The following is a 25,727-nucleotide window of genomic DNA, read 5'->3' as shown; positions in this document are numbered from 1 at the left end:
TATGCCACGTCAAATACTGTGCAAGAAATTTAATATTTGAAACTTTATTTTAGCTAATCACATTTTTTATTAATAATTGTTTATTGGGTAATAGTGAAAGCTGCCTCTGTCAGTGACATGTGTCAGATAATTGTCAGTCATAAATGGACGGTTTTTGGAAGACAAAAATATACTGAGATCTTCGTCTACTTAAGGCCCGCTCAACAGAACACACAGCGCAAGCGTAAGCGTATCGTAAAAGCGTTACGAGTACGAGACGCATAGAGTTCTGGGGACCAAGCGTCGCGTAGGCGTCACGTAATCGTTTTATAAGTGAAATCTACTTAGTTGAAATGATGTAGTCGCCGATGTCAGATGTCTTCGGCGGATGTATCGACGATCTTACATTCTCGTCAGATGAAGATTTTTTATTGTTTGATTATGTCAGAAGTTTTGTTTTATACGCGTGTATTACGCTACGTCTGTCGTAAGGACGCTATTGTTGTGCGGACTTATTTGAAGTTGTCCGTGCTCGTAGCGCGAGCGAGCGTGGAACGAGTTCTACGGGCGTTTACCATGCGCTTACGCGTCTCTTACGCTTACGCTCCGTGTGCTGAGGGCCTATGTCTTGATGTCGCTGCTACTGTACAAGTAACAGCCGCGAGTGTGACACCGCGCGAGTTGCTAGCGTCTAGGCTATAATAACTGTTTTCCAACAGACTGATTAATAGTTGTATTGTTAGCCGTGGTACAAATAAATGGTGGCCTTACTTACTTCGGGACTTACTTACTCCGTTGGTTTTGTGACCCAAAGAGGGTCTTGGCGCCAGCGCGCCCTGTCTTGTGCGATTTCCTTCTGCATTCAGCCTGAGGTCTCTATCAACCTGATGTCTGATACTGCTTTTAATAAATCCTATATGCGGACGCAGTCGTTAGCGAAATCTAGTATTCAAATAGTACGCACAGTATGAAGATAGCATTTGATTACACGTATCTATTCGACCAAACTTTAGAACTTAAGCCGAAACTTCTAACTAAAGGGTTTCTCAAATTAAACATTTGTTCAGGCGATGTTTGTATGTGCTCTTTACTTTATGGCTTGGGCTCTTATAGAACGTTAAAGCATTTCGTTTCAACATATATCTGGCATAGGAACCTGGAGTCCGCTTGGTAACGAAACCCGTTAAAGTGACGTAAGCACTAGGTTTTACGAAAGCGACTGCCATCTGAATGAGGAAATGTAGTTTACTCACGATGTTTTCCTTCACCGAAAAGCGACACGTAAATATTAAATGACATATCGTATGTACACTAGTTCTGAAAAACTCTGAAACGAGGTTTTACGATAGGCTTCCAATGCTTTTTTAGTCTTCAGATAGATTTTACAATTATTTTAGACTTTAAAATTTTGATTGAGTATGATTTTCCCGTCCCGTAAAAGGAACGTATTAGTAATATTACAAATCAATATAAGAATATATTTATAACATCGATGAAGGTATTCATATCATTATGTACATGTTCAATAGGTGCATTAGGTACATATTTAATTTAAATACAATGCCACATCTAAATTCGTGCTGCAGTTCAAACATCTGATGCAGTTGGGGTGAAACTTTATCGTTCATACTTGGAGTCTACTAACTGCTTGCTCCGGTTACAGCACTTGAACTGAGACCGTTGACTCCTATAGTAGTCTGGTATTTGTATTAGGGTAGCCTTGAACCTTTCACTGTATTTAATTACTTTGTTTAGATCGTGTCATTCGTGACGACGCTTGCCCTGACTCGTATTGCCATGTTATTTAAGGTTAGATTTGACAAATCTGCGAGTCATCCTAGATGACACGAACTATACCGGTGATTGATACAGTCAGTATCAATAGCAGCAGAAGCGTTCAAAAGTGTCTGCCACAGTATACTCGTGTACTAAATATAGTCTAATTCGCTACTTTTGATGCTACCTATGTAACTATCCAGCTCGATTTCAAGGATGATTTATATGTATTGTGATTGTTTTAATGATTCTCACAAATCGAGCGGAGTATGTGTCAACCGAAACAATTTGGTTAAATTAAATAATATTAGTACAAGTTTTTTGCGTTTTATTCGTACAATTACAAAGGTTTAAATATAAAAAAGAAGAAGGTGGAAAAAGAAAAAGTAAATCTCATAAAAAACCTCGTTCGTAGTTTATATCAAGAAAACTCTATTCCTTAATAAGCGCCTAAAATCTTTGCAAAACTTTTGCGAAACAACGTTCAAATGGACCATGAAATTCGTCGGCTGAATACTTGTGATTCTGTACCAAATTTTCATGCAAAATATTCCAAGTTCTACAGACTGTTCGAATGTCTTTATTGGACTAAACTCCGAGGCCGAAACACAAATAGACTGCTCCTTGTTATAAATTATGTCCATCAAAAGCCTTTTGGGTGTTATGGTTTGTTCAGTATTAAGTAGAAACTCATTTAAATTCAGATTCGTGTTGCTCTTGCTATCATGACTCAATAAATAAAAGATTAGCTATTACGTAAGTTTTTGTATAATGTAGGAACAAAACACGAACTAGGCAATTATTATTTTTTACTTTAGACAAAATACGATTTAAGAAGTCGTTCTTATACTTATAAAGTGAATGTATCTCCCCAATTATTTTTTCACTACTAAGGGCCACTTGCACCATCCCACTAACCCGGAGTTAACCGGTTAAACCGTTAACCCAGTGTAATTGAACTGGTAACCATGGTAACTCCAGGTTTAACCTGTTAACCCCGGTTTAGTGATTGGTGACCCTAAACTATTGTTTTTTATCAACCTGTTAAAAACTTAAATACGCAGAGTAACTTTATTTTTCAGAAATCTCTGTGAACTGTTAAATAACAATTGTTGGGTTTAATTAATTAGCAATCGTTGAGTTTAATTAATTTTCTATAGTGCTTGTTGAAAGGCTATTCAAATAAAGGATTTTTTAAATAAATTAGCGTTACATTGTAAAAAACACCTCAATATCCACTAAGATCATCTGAGTGCTACAATACAAGACATAATAAGTTACGCTATGTTCATACATTAAAGTAACATCGATTGCAGAATTTTTCCACGGGGTGATTTTTTGCGCAGTTGCGGTGGAATAGTTCCCATAAGGATTTGTAAAGGGGGATTTTATCGGCAAAAAAAACAGGAGAAGCCCTAAAAACTATATTGCCGAGCATGCGATACCCACATTACATTTTATTACACAGGTAAACAACGTTTTATGACTGCCTATAAATAAAATTGGCAGATATAATACACCTGAAGGATCGACCCAACTATCTTTATTTGTGTCGTTTTAGGATCGTGTCGCTCAAGACTTTACTTAGATTTGGACGTTACAACTATTTTGCTTTTTGCTTAAATCTTACAGAAAACCGCAGCCAAATAACAATAGATCCTACTCATAGTGCTGTGTTCTTGCCGGAGAGTAAGGTTGCCAGAGCACAACGAGGGTGCGGAGTGTTAGGGTCTCCGGAGTTGCAGGCGTACGTAGGCTATAGAGACTGCTTACCATCAGGCGGGCCGTGTGCTAGTTTGCCACCGACGTAATCTAAAAAAAAACGCTCTGTAAGTTTATTCAAGCATTTTAAGAAGAGACAAACGTAACGTAACGAACAGGTCTGGTCCAGCGCTGGGCCATCGTGTAGTGAGGGAGTGGTTTTAGGATGCAGCCGATGTACTGAAGATACGGTATATATATATCTTTTTTTATTTATTTAAACTTTATTACACAACATAACAAATAAAGTACAAATTGCGGACTTAATGCCTAAAGGCATTTTCTACCAGTCAGCCATCAGGCTTAACAGAAACAGTAGTAGGTGCAGGCATTAAACAAAAAAAAAACAGAATAAGTAACTTAAAACAAGCAATATAGCGATAAATACTTAATATATACCTACTAACGGTAATAAACATACATAAATGTACTATAATTAAGTATACTTACATATATATTCTCTTTCTTGTTGTATCCTCATGGCTGAGGGACGTGACGACTGTGGACACTCTTCACCAGTGCTCTCCAAGCCGCTCTATCTTGGATTATATATTACTTTATATAAACTTGTTATCTCAAGTTAGATAAACTTACATACATATTAGATAAGCTTGTTGTCTAAAATTAAGTTACTTCCCTACCCTCAACCCATTGCTGCTACCAATTTCACAAAATTACACTTCAGCCATATTTCCCGTAACACATAAAACACGGTGAAAATCCAGTGCTATTGGGAATACCGCGGTCCCTAATGAGACTTCGGGAATGAGAAATAATCGCCGAAGCATTTTGGTGTTTCCCTTGTTCTTATTACCGTAAATAGCAGCGGCGACAGTCGGGGCCCGTAGGGAGGGAATTTAAAGGCCGAGGGCCTTGGGGCCGACAAATGAAGGCAAAGTTTATTATAGGAAATCATGAAAGTATGTTTATTTAGGACTAAAAATACGAGCAAAATAACTTTTATAATGTGTAAAAAAATTATCAAGTTGTTTTTTTTATGAAGTAAAAAATATTATGATGAAAGGTAAGTTATATTAAGAGTTCTAAGGCCTAATACGTACCTGAGAATAAGTAAAACCTGGGGACAAGTGCGAATCCGACACGCCCACCGTTTTCGTAAAAATGAAATTTATTTTTTATTTAAGTAGTCCTTTTTTTTAAATAAAGATTTTAATTTTTTTCCCGTACTTGTAGTGTAAGACGATATTATTTGCCACATTCAATTCATAGTTCTAGCTCTACGTGAACTACCCTATAAATTTTGAGTCCCTTGAGAGTGTCGAAATATACATTTTTTGCAGCATAATCGGCCGTTTTTACGTTGACTTAGAACTTTGATTTTTTTCACAGCTTCAAGGGACTGTGAACCTGAGTATACGGTTTGAATTACAACTCGATACCTCTACGCGTTCCCGAACGAAATAAAGGGTCTTGACAAACAGACAGACAGACGGACGGACAGACTGACAACAAAGTAATTCTATAAAGGACACCAGACCGTCTGTCACCGTTAAAGCGTTCGCTAAATGTAATTGTATGAGAAATGTCATAGTTCACTACTAAGTGATGTTGATCAGTCCGTTAATTGTGGTTTGTGCAACTGGCCCTAAATCCCTTAAATTAGGTGCATCCTTGAAAAAACTAAATCACTGTAACTATTAATTACCAAATACCCGTTTAATTTAACGGATTAAATAAATAAATAAATATTGGACATTCTTACACAAATAGACTCAGCCCCAGAATAAGCTCAAGAAGGCTTGCTTGTGTTGTGGGTACACAGACAACGATAAATATAATACATATATAAATACTTAAATACATAGAAAACACCCAGAATGACTCGGAAACAAATATCTGTGATCATCACACAATGCCCTTACCGGGATTCGAACTCGGGCCAGATCAGTCGTCAAACAAACCGTTTGCTAAAGGAAGGGCAATAAATTGTTTATTTTATGAAAAAAGAATTTTGTTATTATATAGTTGACTAATTCTACATACAAGTTGCTCGAGAGTGCAAATTATATTTCATCAACCATTACAGTCAAGGTAATAACGCCGTTACAACGAAAATATATTTGGAGAGTAAATGTAGGTACAGTCAGTTGGTACCTAAATAAAATATAGTGTTGTGTTCCTGCCGGTGAGTAAGGTTGCCAGAGCTCAACGAGGGGGGGGCGGGTTTAGGGTCGGCAACGCGCATGTAACTCCTCTGGAGTTGCAGGCGTACATAGGCTACGGAGACTGCTTACCATCAGGCGAGTCGTATGCTTATTTGCCACCGACGTAGTATAAAAAAAAATACCTACAGCATGAAATCACTAGCTATAAATCAAGATGTCTGATGTATCTGGGTATTTTCCTGTGATATTTCAGTTGCCACTCTCGAAATATGACATCAGTAACTATGTGATGTATTAGAAAAAATTATGTACAGAAGCCTCATTTAAACTTTTAGGGCGTCCCCTAGGTGGCGCGGGTGCACGGAACGGGCGCACGCAAGTGGATGCCATTGTAGGTACAGTCACGTCTGAAAACATCGACACTATCGGAGTGTCAAAAATACGTATACACGACTTTATGGCCCATATATTAGGGTAGGGTATTTTTATATTTATTTTATATTTTTGGCACTTTGTTCGTATCGATATTTTCAGACGTGAACGTACTAAGTATTTTTAGTTAACCCGCTCACCCGCTTCGTGCACAACAGCGGCAGTTAGCAGAGACGCTCTCAATATACTTACGGGTACAGTCAGCGTAAAATACTAAATATATGGTGTACCGAACTATTTGGCTACTTTGACTGCTACGAAGTATTTGACGCTGACTGTACATCAAGAACAGAGACAGAAAGTGCACTACGAATTATATTAAATAAACTTTCTTCAAAATTGCCTACCATGTTAATTTTTGTCTGGCTAGAAAAAAATGCGATTCTGTGCCACTGAGCTGTCTCCACTTATCTGAATATTAATAATGACCTAACAAACGTCCCTTTTTCGTCCAGTGGTTGACTGATAGAGTATGCCTTACGGGATTAAGTCCGCCATTTGTATTAAAGTGCAAAAAAATGGGAGAAAGGTGACTGATTATAATTAACAGCTAAGAAGCTAACAGCACTACTGCTTTTAGCTTCTTAGCTGTTAATTAGTCGACAGTGTCTACTTATGTTACCTAGGTATAAGGGCAAATAACACTAATCACCAAGGCACGTGATTTAAACAGACCTGGCAGCGTAGCTAATATGCCAATCGTTAATGCTCCGTAGCGAACGACATGCAACTGTCACTGTCGTACTAATACGAAAGAGTGATAGAGAGAGACGACTACGTTACGCCACAGAGCGTTAACGATTGGCATATCGTCGGCTAAGCACAATGGATCATCATTTATTTTCCATCCAAAGCGAAAACAAAACAGTCAAAACGTAATCCATTCAGAAAATATGACGAGTGAAAAAAAAAAAAACAAGCTTAGTTTTTATATAAATCGCGGACGGAAGGGGCCATTGAGTCGAGCCCATGCCGTTATATTGTTGTACAAAGTTGGGTGAACTCATGGGCTATTTGCCTCAAATAGACTCCGTATTATGTAGGCAGTGCTTGCGCGAAAACAAAGTCACTATGGATTTTTCACGACTGTGTAAAATACATTAAACACGAGACGCCCCACACTCTAAAAATAAAAACCTATTTCCTTATTGATACATCAAAAATTATATTTTGGTTATGCCTATGTACCTATACAGGGTGATTCAGGAGACGTGAGCAGGATCAAGCTTGAGCATTCAGTAAGTTATAAGCAACTGTTTCGTACCAGTATTTGTGAGATTAACGTTCTTTAATTTTTTACTGTTCAAAAAAAATAGTTTTGATTTATTTACGCCATGTATGGTCACCCTCTTTGTTTTATCCATAACAAGTGACAAATTGAATGTCATCGGAGTCTGGTTACTTTTGAAAAATCGTATCTCACGCAAGTGTGACATTTTGTTTTCTTCATAATCAAACTGCTGTCATAACGGTTAAAGAGGTTTTATCTTTCTTAATTAAGTGTTGTAGGGTGTCCATGATTGTAGATAATCAAATTTGTCCTTAACAAAAAGTTAAATACCAGATAAAAAGAGTGATTGTTTTACTTAAATATGATGGTGAACGATTCATTAACATTTACTGATTGTGTATGCTTAATCCTGCTCACGTCTCATGAATCACCCTGTATAGTATATTATCTACCTGTACTAGTGTACTGATTAACTGTACAGTAGTACGTACCCGCAAATCTGTTGCTTTTACAGCTCATGTGTAGGTGTTCCCAGAACTACAAATTTATAATTGAAAAGACAAATAAAAAGATTTCTAGTAGATGCTATGCTTTATCTTTATTATAAACATACCTTAGAAGCTTACTACTAGGGCAAGTTTGGTATCGTTTTCGTATAAATCGGGGATGCCCAATTGATTTATGGTGCCATATAATATTGACAAAATTCGGAAGCAAAGACATAGAATACGAAAAAAAAACTTATTTTAAGAGAAGAGTCTCGGAAAAAACAAAAAAATATGTTTATCCCAAAAACCTTGAAAATGACACCAAACTTGACTTAGAACCTAAACTTAAACAATTATAATTAGCCTCGGACGTCGCCCACGCTACGCGGAACGCTGAATATGGGTGGCTACACTTCTTAAATACATCGGATCGGAACAGAAACATTAATTCTGCCAAAGGAAATCTTTTGTTCAGACAACGCCGTATTTGACCTTCATTTGCTTTCTGCAACCACCATTACTGGCTGTTACGACTGTTACGCGTGATTATTTGTGGGTAGAATAAATAGTAGGAAAGTGATCTGTGGTCAAAGTACATCATTATTCAACAGGATTTGAGTTAAGCCGCAGTGCGTAAGTGAGATAGGAATAATTTCGCACTCGGTAAAGGCGAGCACTCACTGGTTTCCGGGTGGGTTAGGCTTGGCGTACACTAAAGGGTTTAAAAATATCATTTTTTCATTTATTTTCAAAACAATCGTACCAATTAGTTGCTTGAGACTTATAAGCCAAATATTATGTAATTAAATACATACCATTTGCTGTCTAGGAAAGACAAACATAATATGTGAACTAGCGAAAAACTTCAAAAGAAAGAAAACCGACAAATACCATATACACCGTGTTTTTTTTGATTTGCGTTAATTTCGAGGGTGCATTCCTGAGCTTAAATTAAGTAACTTTCTCAAAGATACCGATATTCTAACTAACTCCATTTCAGAGATAATCAATCATAAATTTTTATATTATAAGGCCCTTACGAGCGTGTACACTTGCTTTAGGACCTGTTTACTTATTAGTTAGTGTTTAGTGCGAGTTCATACATTTGCTACTAAACGTACGTACTATCTCGGACGATCGATGTTAGAAATGACATTGATATGTCACAGTTTTCAATTGTTTGGTTGAGTTAAATGTAATGCCCGTGTTACAACAACGCTATATGCAACATTTACTTACTTTTTATAAAAATAAAAATAGTAAAAAAAAAACAAAAAAAAATATTTTTTTTGAAAATTAACTATGCCATTTAGTTTCCTTAAACGTACTTACCGAAACCCCGGAGTTAACGCAATTCAATAAAAACACGGTGTATAACATAAAATGAAATTTCCTTATTAGCTTTTTATGATTTTTGCTTAACTGCTTTGATAAGAAGCCATTCCATAATTAACTGTTATTATTTATTTACTTCGCATTTGCGCAACCCTTTGTTTATATTACATCCCCATCTTCATTTTTTTAATACCACGTCGGTGGCATACAAGCATATGGTAAGCAGTCTCCGTAGCCTATGAACGCATGCAGCTCCGGAGGTGTTGCATGCGCGTTGCCGACCCTAACACTCTGCACCGTTGTTGAGCTCAATATATCGTCAATGTGTCGTTCAATATATATACATAATATTCGATTAATACGTTGTTTTTACTTCTTTTTAAAAATAAGTGTTTTATATTTTTTAATATTTAAGATGGCTATTAGATTATTACGAGATAACTTTTAGCATGTCACAATTCTGCTAAAACGATCCGCCTACATTGATCCCAGCTTAACGAGAGTGGACTCAATTACGAAGTCCATTATTAAAATGAACATCTCGTCCTAACCACATTATTTACATGATTGATGTGATCCAATCCTAAAGCTGTCGCAGTAAGTATATTACAATATAGTAAGCTTTATTCTTTTACTTGATGTTGGCTACGGGCAACACCGCTCTCAAGTCCATTATTTTATTTTATTACCCTACATTGTGTCCCACTGCTGGGCAAGGGCCTCCCCTGTTTTTCGCGAGTCGCCACAAAATGAGTTCAGGTCGTCTCGCTATCTCGTTTTTAGCCTGCCTCTGCCTCGGGTGATCTGTTCGGTCGCTATTTTGGCCCATCTGTCCGGGTGCATCCTACTGATGCATCCCGCCTAATCCCACTTGAGCTTGGCGGCCTTCACACCCGCATCTGCGATGCCTATAAAAAATATAGTAAGTATATAAGGCCTTTACAAACTGGTGTTTTCACAGGCGCAACGATAAATCGGTCCAGTTAAGAGCATAGGCCACGGCCACCACGAAACCGCCTTTTCATACAAATGTAGTCCTCATTTTCCTCTCCGGATATTAACATTATTAAAAACATACACAGTTTTTTTGTGTATGTTAAATTTTTTTAGAATCTTTAATTATTATAAAAGTTAGGAGTGTAAAGACAAAGATCGGTACCTAATGTTTAAAATTTGAAAGTTGATCATGCTAATTTTACAACATATAAACAAATTTTTATGAAGTAGATATATCTGCGAGCTATACTATATTTTTTTAAATTTAAGGGAAACGCACATTGTTATAAGTGAACTCTCAATATAACTTAACTCCGGTGCCTTTACGGTAGATGTTGCTATGCGCCTCCCTAAGGCGTGTAAACAAAAAAGAAAGGAATCGGAGAATTCGCACGCTTCTGGTAAGCTTCGGTAGCGAAGTTGGTCAAGAGCAATCGGGCCGATGTTCTGAAATGTCGCAAGTTCGAGTCTTGCCCGAAGCGGTGGATGTTTAAATTTTTATATAACAAAGGTTTACAAAATAAAATGACATGTCACGGTGTTGTCATTTGACTAAAATATAATAATTGGAGTTTAGCAGATTTTCATATTACACTTATAAGCCCGGGGTATGAAAATATCTTTCGAACCACCTAGCAACGGCTGCAAGGAACACTTTATTTATTCGATGTCAACAAATAACAACTGTCAATTTGCGGAGTTTTGATCTTAAATATTATATATTTAATAATTACTATATGTATTTAATCAATAATTTAATGTTATATTTTTAATTATTAATCAATTATATTATTTCATTTTATATTGTAATTTGATGGCATATGGTGTAAGACCTAAAATATATATATTTTTTAAATAATCGTTGGTAAAAAGTTAGCTCCAGTCGCACAGTCCACACACGCACACACACTTTTTTTCACCATTCTGTGTATACCAAGCATTAGGCGATTCTAATTTCCAACAGACGGCACAATGCCCGCAACAGTCGGCAACGGTGTTTAGGCCACACAATTGACAGTAATAGGCCTGTTTGGGGGCCAGATCTGATAAGGACACCATTGGATTTGCATTAGTCTGTATATTGTGCAAATGATGTCGTGTTACTTGCTCACGTAAAAAAAGGTTCATTTAGCAACAAGCTACGACGCAGACTATAATCAAGAAATTAATTTTCTGTTCGTAAATTATTATTTTTTTCTCAATTTTAGAAATCAGTTAAAATGCTGCCTAAGTCGGAACTAATGGATAATGAAAATACATATTCGCATATTTGTTGTTATTGAGTATTTTTAGTTTATTTTCACCTTTAGTATTATGTAGGTACCTACTATTCTTAATTGGTACGCATGTCTTCTGGGAAAAGACAAAAGTATGATATTTCTTCTTTTGACTATGGTTTTTACCCGGATATTATAATTTGTTGACCACCTCTAATAAAAACTTAACTTTTTATTATTGTTATAATGGCGACATTATTGAAGAAAAAATACATTAAATATGTTTCCTCCTAAGTTCTTCTAAATATCTTGTTCCTTGAAAAACTAAATATATATTTTAAATATTTCTTTTTTTATTGATCATTAGCGCCGCGGTCAGTAGTCAGAATTATTTTTTCCTCAAATTAATGCATTTTATTAGGCACTTAAATATAATTAGAACCACCGAAGCAATTTCAGTAGATTTTAGTATTCAGCCACTATCACCCCAATGCCTTTGACAACATACCTATAATGTCTGCGGAACCACAATATAAATTCCGAGCGAACCCGCCCGCCTTAATGGCTTTCCTATACATTTAACTGCGCAATATCTCTGGAATTAAACGAATGCCCACTACGATTAATAAAATGGTAATCTAGTCTAGGAACTTTCAATTATTGGAAGGGTTAAACTACGAGTATTTATTGGCTGTTAAATATATAGCGGGAAATTTGCAAATAATCTAGGCACGTTCAGAATCCAAATATAGTTTGGTGATAGGGATGGGGATCCTCGCTCCGGATCGTACCAGCAGGCCTAACCAAGGTGGTAATCGCTATCGCTACGACAACGAAACGCTTTGTGTCTCTCTATCCTTCCATATTAATGCGACAGTGACAATTGCCCTTCGATTGCTATGAAGCTTGAGCGATTGTCACGTTGGCTCCGCGGTCAGGGGTCCAACATATCTCCTTGGCACGGGGCAACGCTGCCAGTGTCATGGAGACGTTTGGGCCGGCTACGGTCCGGGGTGACACCTTATCCTAGTTTAGTGGTAAAGATTGACAAAGCCTACATCGAATCGAAGCGAATTACATCATTATTTTTTTAGTAGATGACGAAGCCTGTAGCTGCTTTGTTTTTTGTACACTTGACAAAGCGTGCGGTGTTGACTAAAAACTATGGACTAACGACTTGTTTCTACGTATTTTGTTTTTTAATACATGAATAATATTTGAATGTAGAAATGTTAGTTACGACATTAACAACATAATTCTCGTAATTAAGAAATAAATGGGGGTAGACTGAAGTCAAGCGGACTGCGTCAGTTCAGTGATGAGCGACAAGGTCAGCGGACGCGTGGTATGTTACGTACGTAAATCATGGTAATTTTTCTACAGCTTGAATAGCGATATAAATATGTACATGCTTCCTCCAAAGGAGATCGTCGATTTTGTTATGCGATTAGGCCCGCTCCATGAAATCAGATGTAACCTACATGAGTCGAATCGTGAGTTTAGATTATTATAAACTAAACTGATTCCAAATTATTGACATCTACAATAGCGTGCACGTGGATACATAAGCTTCATTCTTGGACTGTGGGATCCATATGTGATAATATCCGTGTAATTTTTCGATGTCAAAATTGTAGTGTGAACTTTATCTATATATGTATATTCCGTCGCTGTTTATTACTACAAAAAATAGTACATAAAAATGATTGAGTTTCGGTGTTCCAATGTTTCAAGGTAGTAAAATTGGCATGCGCACGAACTGAACTGAGAAATGTTCCCATGAATATAGATAGCCTTGTTATTCGTCTAAAACAATACGCAATTCCGATGCAATGGTATTGTGCAATGATGACAATATGGGAAAAAATGTTAACGATTGTCTAATAGATAGGTTTTTGGACTGCAATTTAAAATTTCAATACGGCTAATGTTACCCTGACCGCTCTTTCCGTATGTGGCATGTATTTTTGCAAGATTTTTTGTACTCTTATCATCTGTCTATTAGTGCAGTAACTAAGAAAAAGGGTTCTGGTTCGAAAAAGTGGATTATATCCCACTCTAACTTATGTGCACATCTGATTCAACCGTAGTCTAAACTTGTCTAAAATGTGTATAATGTAGTACCAACTGCCCGTAGCGAGAGTTGAGCAAATGTTTAGTCCACAAACACACTAAGCGTTCGTTGAGCTGGGCAGAATAAATTTAAATACTAAGTTGTGCACAGCCAAAAAACGGGGGAAAAATTCCGGGCTCTGTAAAAACAAGCAATTGTTTTTATGGAACCTAAATTTTGAATGTAAAATTTAATTTATCTAGATCATACATAAAAAAAGACAAATAGGTATAGATAATCTCTCTTATGTTATATTACTAGTTATCTGTTATAGTTTTCTTCATGTTTCAAGTATTTCATTTTTTACATTTTGCATCACGCACGTGATGCAAAATCGTAGTCAGGATTTTACATCAATAGAGGGTTTCCGAATTCAAGAACAAGAATTTAACAGTAGCACTTTATTAATATAACCATATAAAAACAGAACTGCCTTATTTGTTTAAGGTAGTTCAGCATTTAGGTCTATACCCATATGCTTAATATAAATATTACAGTGTAGCCACTGTGTACAAAATATACCTATTAAGGTATTATAATGATACAAACAACTAACGAATTGTTAACAAGAACCGAATGCACAGCAGAATCATACATTGTACATATACCTACAAGGCAAGGCTTAATGAGCACCACCGTCAGTTTGCAGTTGCAGTAAATCTCGCTGTCTCAGCAAAGCACTACGAGTACTGGTTTGCAGACATTTGTAATGTAGCGAAAATAGGAATGCTCGGATTGCTTGGGGCATTCAATACTGTGCATTGGGAAATCGTGTTTTACATTTAAGCCGTACAACTTCAAGGTTTTTTTTATGTCAAATCAAAATAGGACATTATGTACAGTCGCCATCAGATATATCGGAGCGGCCGAAGTACTCAAATATTTCTGAGCAGCAATAAATTTCAATAAATTCTTTACAGTAAATGAGGTCAATAACATCTGAACATCCAATTCGCCATAAATATATGAGCAGTGGTTTTTCAATTAAATCTGACCACACAACGAGACAATAATATCTGCACAGACAGGGTGATCATAAATATCTGAACATTTAGGGAAAATATACCTTAAATCACTTAGCATACAGTTTAAATGTAATCGTACAGATGTAGTGAATATTCCTTTTACAAAATAAGTAGGTATACAAAATATAAATCTGCGAAAAGCAACTTCACGGTCTTGTTACAAGAGACACATTTGAATAAAATATTTTGGCAATTCACGAAAACGGTAACATACTGTCATTGCATATGTGTGTCTCACGTTTTGATCTGTCACTACGTCATTAATTCCGTGCAAGTATCAAATGTATATATATGTAATATTGAAGCTGCCAAATTAAAATAGGTACGAATGCTTTTCAATATTTCATCTACTATTGCGTCGGTCACCATGGCCTAGCGGTTTAGTTATAAGAAATCATAATTATATACCGTTGCGTCAGGGTTCAAATCCTCAATTGTGCTTATTTTTTGTATTTTGTTAAGAATTCATGTTCTTATTTTTATTTTTATTTTAATATTTTTATTTATTAAAAACTAAACAATCTTAACATCAAAATTAGTACAAGCATGGATTCATGAAAACAGAGATGTGTTGACTAGAATCAAAATGCCGGCTAAGAGCCCCGACCTCAATCTCATCGAGAACTTGTGGGGAAAAATGGTCCAAGAATGGGACGAAAGCCGCTGTCGCACAAAGGAAAACTTAAGACTTCATGCTTACAACGTGTGGGAGTCGTTTATAGGCCGCACTACCTGCGAGAATCTAGTCGATTCGATGAGAAGAAGGCTGCAAGCGGTACTTAATGCAGAAGGAGGTTACACCCAATACTAACTTTTGTTACCCATGTAGTAGTGTTTATGATTTTAATATTATATTTCAAACTAAGGTATATTTTCGTTTTATTAGGTACTCTCTTTTATTTTCACTACTCTTAATATTCCTAATGATATCATTCTATGAAAATAAATAGGATCATGGACTTATTTGCCGTACATTTAGCCCTTAACCATATTTTATTAGTTTACGAACTGAAAATGAGAAGGCACTTGTCCCACCGCACACGGTTAGCGAGAAGCGAGCAGCGAGCAGCGTAAAGCTAATGTGTTCTGATAGCATTTTCGATTTGCCTATAAGAGGGTGTTCGATTGCGGCGGGCGTACATTCGCTTCACGACCAAGGTTGCGGCCCTGCACAAATCCGCACGCAAGACGCATGTGTTCAGCGGTATTAAAAGGAATTAAAATTATCATTGTTATGTAAACTAGATCCCAACAAAAACATAAATGTGTACAAAAAGGCCATATCTGAAAGAGTCACTGAGTCCGGGCGACTCATGCATGCCGCACGTTTCGCACATTAAGAGTAAGATAAGGACGCCATTAGTATCACGATGACGTCACGCTCTACCTCAGGCAGTGTATGTATACACCCTACATCCAGCAATCTCTTTTTAGTTTTGACATTGACAAAACCGAATGGTGGTTGTGTTGAAAATGTATTCGAGCGTAGTAGTACCTACGTTAAAGAATTTTAAATCATATGCCAAGTGACTTAAGGTATATTTTCCCTAAATGTTCAGATATTTATGATCACCCTGTCTGTGCAGATAACTTTGACGAGTTGTGTGTTCAGATATTATTGTCTCTTTGTGTGGTCAGATTTAATTGAAAAACCACTGCTCATATATTTATGGCGAATTGGATGTTCAGATGTTATTGACCTCATTTACTGTAAAGAATTTATTGAAATTTATTGCTGCTCAGAAATATTTGAGTACCTCGGCCGCTCCGATATATCTGATGGCGACTGTACATGTAGTCTGGCTGCGGTACTATTTTAGAGAAATTAACATCTGAAACGACGGAGAGCAAGAGCAGATCAGCAGTAAAAAGAAAGAAGTTCGGACGACACTAAAAAGACTGCAGGGCTCACCTGGCATGGATTCGCCGCATACAGAACGACATGGAAATCCATGAAAAAGCGCCTAGGCGCTACTACTAGTAGTGGAAGCGAATACACCGAAAAGAGAGGAGTCTGGCAAAGCAATTTATCAGTAGAAAAAGACGGCATATTTGAAAAATGTAGGCCGAAGGTTTGATCTCTCAAGGGTGTCGTGTCAAACTGCCAAATCCGACACAAGCAGACGATTTAACCGAGGCACGCCGTTCTGTAGTCTATAAGGTATTTATAGACTACAGAACATTAGTGTGTATACGATCACTACTACTGATATGAGACTGACTTTAACCAGAAGTTATCAAAACGTGGAAACGTTTTGTAACTAAGTAGATGCAACGCGTATAATTGATTGGCAAACTTATCGTGAAACTCAAAAAACTTGTGCCAGTTCTAGTTATGTAATTGACTTGGCGCCAGTAGTTTTCATCCAAAATAGTCAAATGACGAGTTTTGGTACTAGTAGCTGAACATGGACATATTTATTGCCATTTTTTATTTAATATACCTTTTGTTAATGGTTACTTAAATTTAACTGACTTCAAAAACGTTTAATTAAACTCGTTAAACTAATAACCAATTTCAAATTACTCTCTAATGCTTTTTTTGAATGAATAAAAATCTGTATCTGTAAAAAGTAGCCGTCCAAAGTCAGTAAAGTTAAAAAACAAAAGTCAGTAGATATAAAAAAACGTTTTCTAGGGTGGCAATATCTACTAGAGTAATAGGAAACAATGACCCTAAGCGAAACCATAACAATGTCTTCCTTCTTTACAGAACGAAGACTTAGAAGAACTATGACGTGAAAGTACTAAGAAATCAAAATGGCGTGCTCGTTTCGGCGAGCGTCCTCGCAGCACCAGTTCGCCAACGGCGGCTCCGGAGGCAAGAAACCGGAGTTTAGGTCCAGGCAGTCCTCGATACACCATCCTGGGAACGATGAGGAGGAGGAGAGGAACACGCTGACGCTAAAGCATCTCAGTGAGGCGTTGCAACTGCTCACTGCGCCTTCGGTAAGTGTAATTTTACCCTAGGGCGTAAAGCATGTTTCACTTTTTATTGTAACATGAATTTGGTCTTTGGCAACATTCGATCTCTATTATAATTGATCTTCCAGCTCCTTACGAGTATTCTGCTTAATGTACTTATTCGGTTGGTTGTTGATGCTTATTCTGATTGTAGATTTGTTATGTGTATGATATGGAAGCTGACAAAAGTGACAACTGGTTGAAAAAATTGACACTGTTGGCAGTTGACATAATATTCATAATCCAGATCAACTGCCTGTAAAAAAGTGTTTATTTGTTTAACATCCATAACACTACATTGACATTGAAGGTTTCATTGTACGTACAATTTTGCTCAATATAAATCCGAGAAGTGGATCAAATTCCACTTGCAACATTTGATTGTCTATCTGTAGAAAGACAAAATAATCCGTCAAGTCTCGTCAAAAAGTCTGGTAAAGGACCTCTCCATTACATCCATAATATGTTCTACTCCTTAAGTTAATAAAGTAGCTGCCCCACTTGTACCTACATACTTGAACTACCTCTACTCGTTGGGTCGGGCGTAAAAATGCTATAAGTAAAGCATACCACTGTTGACGGAAATTTTGTTGGGAACTCTAAATTGAAATACTTCGCGCCGAATACGCGCAAATATGTTACCTACGCTAAGTAATCAAAATTTTGCAAATTATCGTAATTTTTCTTCTGTTTTTGGAAAAATTAGATTTAAGTGACATTCTTAACAAATTCCATTGCTGCACCAACCACAGTTGGCGGACGGATCAACGACACTCAGCAGCTGACTGATGAAACTTCAGATATAATAAAATTTAGCGAACGTTTTAACAGTGACATACGGTTTGGTGCAACCAACTCTTAACTTTAAATTGAATTAAGGTTATATGCGACTTTCCTGTGGATATCATAAAATAAATGGAGTTTAAAGGCATTTTTCCAGACCCTTATAGACATGTTCCAACTTCTTAAATGCTGTATGATTAAAACCCCAGTAAAATTTAAAACAAAAATGTTAACTTCCGTATAGTCCGCAGAAAAGCCGCCAATTTTCTCGGACGTCGTTGACCCATTCACTTTTCATCTACCGACTGCCATTTTTCACTAAATCGTTTTTGCACAAATCTATTTTGTACTTAATCCAGCGAAAATAATACTTTTACATACTACTCAGCTACAAACGTGCAATCATTAATCACAATTAAGAACATTATAATTATCTTAGACGTTTTTATTACAAACGATCCATTGTTATTCTATTTGGGTGGTCCAAACTGAATGAACGAATACTCGAGCGAATAATAAAGATCGTCAAAATTATACGTGACTAGCGCACAAATGTTCAGTACCCCTAGTGTAAATTTGATCGACATCATAACGTGACGAACGCGTTTGCGAAGTCTCATTTTGTATAAGATTTTGAGTTTCCAAAACGTCCCGCATGGCGCGCTCTTTCTAAATCGAATACAAATTGAGACTAAACGCAAACGCGTACGTCACGTTTCGAAATCGAATTTATTTACACTAGGGGTACAGTTATGTGCTTAGTAACGCAGTAAAACTAGAATCAAATAAAAATAATAATCAAATAGTCATATAATATGCCAGTATAAATTCCGGGAGTAGTTTTGTGCAATGTGAAAAAATAATGTTCTTGGGAATTTTTCACAAACTATTATTTTTACTAGGTCGAAAGGTTAACAACGTACGGTCACATGATGATAAACGGTTCATATAAACTAAACTATTATTTAACATCATTAAACAAAATCACTTATAGTTGTCATTTTTTCTTAATTATTTTTCTCACTGCACCCACATTCGAGAATTTCTGTTTTGCCCTATGGTTGACTGGTAGAGAATATCTTAAGGCATTAAGTCCGCCATTTGTACTTATTTTTATTGTGCAATAAAGTTTAAATAATAATAATAATTAATATGCAACTATAGGTGTAATACAATTACGAATGTATTATTTTTTAAAAATTTATCGGGAGAAAAAACGAACCAGTGCTAGTGATTAATTCTATATCAACTCGAATGTTATCGATGTCATCGATATTAAGCAATTTTAAATCTTATTAACAAATTTGACTCAGCCTTGAAGTAAAATTATTAACCAAGCTCTATATACTTGCACTATCCCACTAACCCGGGGCTAACCAGTTAAACCTGGAGTTACCATGGTTACCAGTACAATTTGACACTGGGTTAACGGTTTAACCGCGTAACCCCGGGTTAGTGGGATGGTGCAAGTGGCCCTAAGAGCGTTTGTTCCCTTATTACATATCTATTTACATTCCTCTTTGATATATTCTTATTGCCATCTACTCTAAATATCTGACATCTGACATATAATCATGTTCGTGACAATAAATTACACAATTCAGTTAATTTTATTATAAAAACACACAACTGTCAGTCAACTGTCTTACGTCCATTTTGACCATCTTGGATCATACAACAAAAGCAACAAAATAATGCATTACAATAAATTAAATTACCTAGTTATAATGTGAACCGGCACTGGAATATGATCATTCCAGTAAGTATTCCAGCACAGTGACTGGAATGATGCTCTACTTTTGATTCCAGCTTGCCCAATCTAGTGCCACTGGAATAATGTAGACCGTCAATGGCATCAATCCAGTGCTGGACGTCAAATAGTGAAAACGCATTTTTTTTTTGGTAACAGTCTCCATAAATTCACTGGATGATGAAAATGACTGAAATTAATGTAAACGATTTGATTCAGTTCAATGCTGGATTCGATCACTGAACTGGAATGCCACTGGAATAAATGTGAACAAGGTATAACGCTGGTGCAGTCTAAATCCAAATGTTACCCTGAATTTACGAAATGTAGTTACGAGTAGTATAAGGGAACAGTTACATTTTCCTAACGCAAATTTCTCTCTCGTTTCGGCCTTGACTCCTCGTTGGTGACACAGCCCTTTATTTACAATGAAAACGATGAGTCATTTAAGAAAACTATCCGATATGACTCACCAGCTCATTGTCTTGGTCCTGTCACCGCCAAGGTTGCTTCTATGATTAACGTTTTTCTTCGGTAGGCTTATTTGAAAATGTGGATCTTTAACTGTTTTCCGGTTAAAAAACAAAGATGGGAAGGTTAAAAACTTTTTGAGAATCGGGATATCGAATATTATAGCTAATGATTTGTGCATCTTTTACTAAGATTTTCATCATACAGTTTTGAAAAAATAGAACGTTTGAACATGCTCTTAAGGGTCGCGTCAAATGATGATTCCTAAGACAGTTCCTTCAAATTTCTTTAAAAGGCCTTATTTTTTAAACATGGGAGAGTTTAGTTATTTCCGATACAAGTGCAGAAAATAGGAATTCGCAACCAGTGGTGATAAATTAAAACAGGACCGAAGGGAGTGTTTCAAATCGACAAGAGTTGCGAATTACCTGTTTGTACGTGTATCGTACAATTTTTAACAGTACATATGGCTCTTTAAAGTTTCGATATATGCACGGAAAGTAAAGCAGCACCATATGTACTGTAAATATATTTTTACCGTATTTTTATTAAACATATTATTGTGCAAAACTTCCGAAAAATGTGTAGAAACATTTTACGTGACAGAAAATTAGCTGTCATAGGGACCACCATTCGCCTCGATAAGTATCTTAGGCATCCTACTTACAAAAAACTCTCGTCTAGAAGAGCCTCGTCTTTTAACAACTCATCTCTTTACCACGCGGTTCTTGGTTCGCAATTAAACGATACGGAACAATTGGGTGTGTCGGCGGCCTTTAATTAGACCTTCATTCAAACTAATTCAAAGGGTTGCCGCACCTTAACGTTTTGAAATGTTTGTTGTCGTACCGTAAATTAAGTTTGCGTCTGTGTAGTGTAGAACAAGAGCTGTATTTGGAGCCTATTTTCTGCTTGTGAATTGTAAATCGACATGAACTGCTACTGGCGTAGGTATCTAAATACAAGTATAGTAAATGTTGGCTTGTATGTAAATATCAATATTAATAACATTGGCTGCCTTTCACCTTCCCCTGGGTTAAGTACTATCTTTTTTTTAAATACCACGACGGTGGCAAACAAGCACACGGCCCACCTGATGGTAAGCAGTCACCGCATCCTATGGACGCCTGCAACTCCAGACGTGTTACATGCGCGTTGCCGACCCTTTAATTACTATCTCATAATTATTAATTGCGGGTATTCTCGTATCATCACTATTACCTACTTACTCCGTTGGCTCAGCGATCCAAAATGAGACTTGGCCTTCGACACAAGACAGTGCCAATTGTCGACTCGAAGCTCGCGCAGATCCGCCTCCACCATGTCGCTCCAGCGATACCTAGGGCGTCCGATAGGACGTCCTCCTGCTAGGCGACCCAGGTACGCTCTTTTTACGTTCCGATCTTCGTCCATTCAATTTATTTAATCGTATGGCATGCATAAAGAAGGCAATCAGAGTATAGCCTTGAGGTCGCTAAGCCAGGTAACCAACTCAGGCGTGACTGACTCCAGATCTTCAGCTGGTCCAGAATACGAGTGAAGGGGACAGCGTTGGAAAATATGGTCAGTGGTCTGCTCTTCCTCGCCGCACTCGCAGAGAGGAGAATCTTTCCAACCCCATTTATATGTTAGGGAATTACAACGGCCATGCCCAGTTCTCAGCCTATTTAAGCGACACAAACCCTTTTGGTTTTTTTGTTGGGTCGGTGACATGGGTGGTGTGCCCTGTTGTAGCAGCAGACCACTCCGTTTTCCACCGATCTGAGATAGAGAAGTTGTTCAGAGTCTGAGCTGCAGAACAGGGTGGATTTCGGGATTTTAGTCGCTGGGGAGGTGGACCGCAGAATTCATCATGAACTGGCAGCGCGGGATTCTTGACGATTTTCTCAGTTTCCCTCTTCAGAGCCCGTAGTCGTCGGAGATGAGGTGGAGCTATGTGACTTAATGCCGGTAGCCAGTGGGCGGGTGTGGATCGAATGGTACCAGATATGTAGCGCATAGCCTCGTTTAGCTTAACGTCTACTTTGTGGACATGTGTTCTTTCAAGCCACACCGGTGCGCAGTATTCAGCCGCTGAATAGACAAGCGCAATGCCTGAGGTGCGTAAGCAATCAGCTGAAGCCCCCCAACTGGTCCCGCAAAGTTTGTGTAGAAGATTGTTCCTGGTCGCAATCTTCTGCGAGAGTTTTGATAGGTGAATCTTATATGTTAGGGATCTATCCAGAGTAACTCCCAGATATTTCGTTCTATGGCGGCGTGCGAGTGTGGAGATCCGGAACAGACTATACACCACATGGTGTTCGAGTGCCCCATTACCAAATACAATGGACCTGTTGAAGATTTCAAAAACCTAACGAAGAACGTCAGTTTATATATAATTGTACATTTTGAATACTTACTGTACTATTTTTTTTTGACCAGTGTGTAACCGCCATACGATAAATAAATAATTCGGCCTTTCTCTCAAGGTGGCCCAACCTACGGAGTCTGTGGGCTTTACTTACTCCCATGATGTTAGGTTCAGCCACAATCGTCACTATTCGTTTTTATATTTAAATATTTTGCTATTCGATATTACTTACTTTAAAGTCCTTTTATTGATACCAGTGATTAAATAAAATAGCAGTTGAATTATACGAAACAATAACGCAAATGCATTCAAAAAATAATGGCAATTATTAATTCCAACGTTATTACTTTAATAGCATCCATATATTCCCTCAGGCTATTCAGACAATCATTTTAAATGAAATATTCCTTTCACGATGGTTCCATAGGAAATATTAGTAGCTTTCGTAATAAAGTCGCTGTTTTCCCTATTTGAAATCGACTTAATTCTTATGAATTTAGAATAGCCACGCCGCTCGTGAGTTAACTTAGATTTTTAGCTGTTATTTTCGTAATCACTCGAGGTATTAATGGGTTTGGGTAAAAAATACAGTTAAGTTTATATTATATTTACCATAGGGAAATGATATATGATAAAGTTATTATAGATGCATATTTTTTTTATACTACGTCGGTGGCAAACAAGCATACGGCCCGCCTGATGGTAAGCAGTCTCCGTAGCCTATGTACGCCTGCAACTCCAGAGGAGTTACATGCGCGTTGCCGACACTAGAAATGCTCATACACGAGATGTAATGACTTTTATCTTTAAACGAGGCATCATGGTATTATATTAGGTCATTCTGTGATATGCCTATAGAAAGACTTAACTTACATCCGTACAGATACACACTACCCGAAAAGTATTTGTAGGTGAGATAGGTGGCAGCCTAATGCATTTGCCAGGGGGTATAACACGTGGCCACCGCAACACATAAACATTATAATGTTACTATAGCTTCCGAAGAAAACTACTCCCAGGACGTATACCGTCCAGTAAATCAACCATCACACACACGCGATATCGCGTTGCAAACGTTGAGGATCTGCAGAATTTATTATTTATACCAAGGCGCGTGGAGAATAGCGAATGATAAATGCCTGACCGTTTTTCGTTGCCATTTCATAGAGCAAGTTGCGAAATTGGGAAAACATTCTCTGGGAGTACCTACTACATAGAACCCTTTCTGGCAGTGAAATGTCAACTCGCTCACATTTAAGGCCCTTGGGAAAGTACTTCACTTACAATGGACAGTTTTGACAACATCATTAACCACCTAGCTAGTAGTTCTGAATGGCTAAGGGCGATTTAAGACTACCGCATATTTACGCGCGTATACGATCGTTTCGGCGGTACGAGCTTTTACGCACGTCAAATTTCCCTACATTTGGTTCAATACGACCTTATGCGCTTATGCGTTTGGTCTATACGAGCTTACATGCTCGTACACGTACGCTCGTATAAAACGCTAGTCTGCAACCGCCCTAACGTGATCTTCACAATGGATGCGTATTCGAATTCCGCACCGGTGCGCGAGCGAGACATCGCTATATACGTGCATAGCGTTGTCTCGCTCACACACCGGAGTGGCCTCTGGATCCATATAAAAATAATATGACAAAGTTTGTACAATTTATTAAGTCTGAATAAAGTGAGCAATCCCAATTAGATTGAGTAAATAAGGTATTTACATCAATTTAGTAGTACGAATATTTAAAAAATGTCACCAATTGGGCAAATCATCTTTTCTGTCCACCTGGTTGTCTTGGCAAATCAAAAACAATCAGTATTTTTTTAGGACCGATTATTGAATTAACAGATAATTGGAAAGGCAGTAAAACTGTTAAGACTTCCTGTCCCGCTCGGAGGATAAAATCTAACAGGTCAGTAAAATTATTATCTTAATGATTTTCCTGTGATATTCCATTTATATTTAGATTAAGCCGAGTAGGTACGATGCTTAGGGATTATTCTAAAAATAAGGTAAGGTAAGATAGGTAAAGTGATGGGGGCGGAGTGCGCCTTTAGGCAAATATAATATGCAACAATTAACTTTATAACTGGTTCAAATATTTTTCTCTTAATAGGTACCGAGTTATATAATCATATTTTTTAGGGTTCCGTACCCAAATAGTAAAACGGGATCCTATTGCTAAGACTCCGCTGTCCGTCCGTCTGTCTGTCCGTCTAGGCTGTATCTCATGAACCGTGATAGCTAGACAGTTGAAATGTTCACTGATAATGTATTTCTGTTGCCGCTATAACAATAAATACTAAAAAGTACGGAACCTTCGGTGGGCGAGTCCGACTCGCAATTTTAAAGCATATAAACTGCCCTACTGCTGGGCAAGAAAGCTTCCCCTAGTTTTATACATCCAGTTGCTGAGAAATGCGTTCAACCATCTCCTCTATCCACTCCGGAGTTTACGTTGTGACATCTACTCCGTGATAAGTTTAGCCCACCTCTGTGGGTGCATACGTCGAACATGGCGTGCTCAGTCCCCCTTTAGCCTGACGGTTTTGACCACCGAAATCATATTTAATAGCGTATTAGGTACTTAGATGATTCTCTATTAATTTCATCCTGTAATAAACTCGTGCAGCGCTGGCCGTGGCTCTAATCGGCTCGTTAAGGTTAAAATCATTAACCTTTCACAGCTAATTAAGCTGTTTCGTTATTCAACCGATTTAGAATTAAACGAAATCAAAGCTGGAAATTATGCTGTTTAGGGTTCTGTACCCAAAGGGTAAAATGAGACCCTATTACTAAGACTCCGCTGTCCGTTCGTCTGTCTGTCTGTCCGTCTGTCACCAGGCTGTATCTCATAAACCGTGAGTTAGACAGTTGAAATTTTCACAGATTAGGTATTTCTGTTGCCGCTATAACAAAA

The 25,727-nt window shown here is 37.4% G+C and overlaps 1 protein-coding gene across 1 annotated transcript in view; it reads left to right on the top strand.

Moving 5' to 3' along the window:
- The window catches only part of LOC133524974 (head-specific guanylate cyclase), a 150,438-nt gene that overhangs the window by 32,289 nt on the left and 92,422 nt on the right, over positions 1-25,727 (top strand). The window contains exon 2 of the mRNA XM_061861148.1: positions 17,193-17,428. Within this exon, the coding sequence (XP_061717132.1) occupies positions 17,240-17,428 (189 nt within the window). The 5' untranslated portion in view covers positions 17,193-17,239. The remainder of the gene's footprint in view (positions 1-17,192; positions 17,429-25,727) is intronic.

The sequence above is a fragment of the Cydia pomonella genome, chromosome 14, assembly GCF_033807575.1.
Source record: "Cydia pomonella isolate Wapato2018A chromosome 14, ilCydPomo1, whole genome shotgun sequence".
NCBI classification, from domain to species: Eukaryota; Metazoa; Arthropoda; class Insecta; order Lepidoptera; family Tortricidae; genus Cydia; species Cydia pomonella.
Note: the sequence above shows the minus strand (reverse complement) of the source record. Positions and strands in the feature narration are given on the sequence as shown.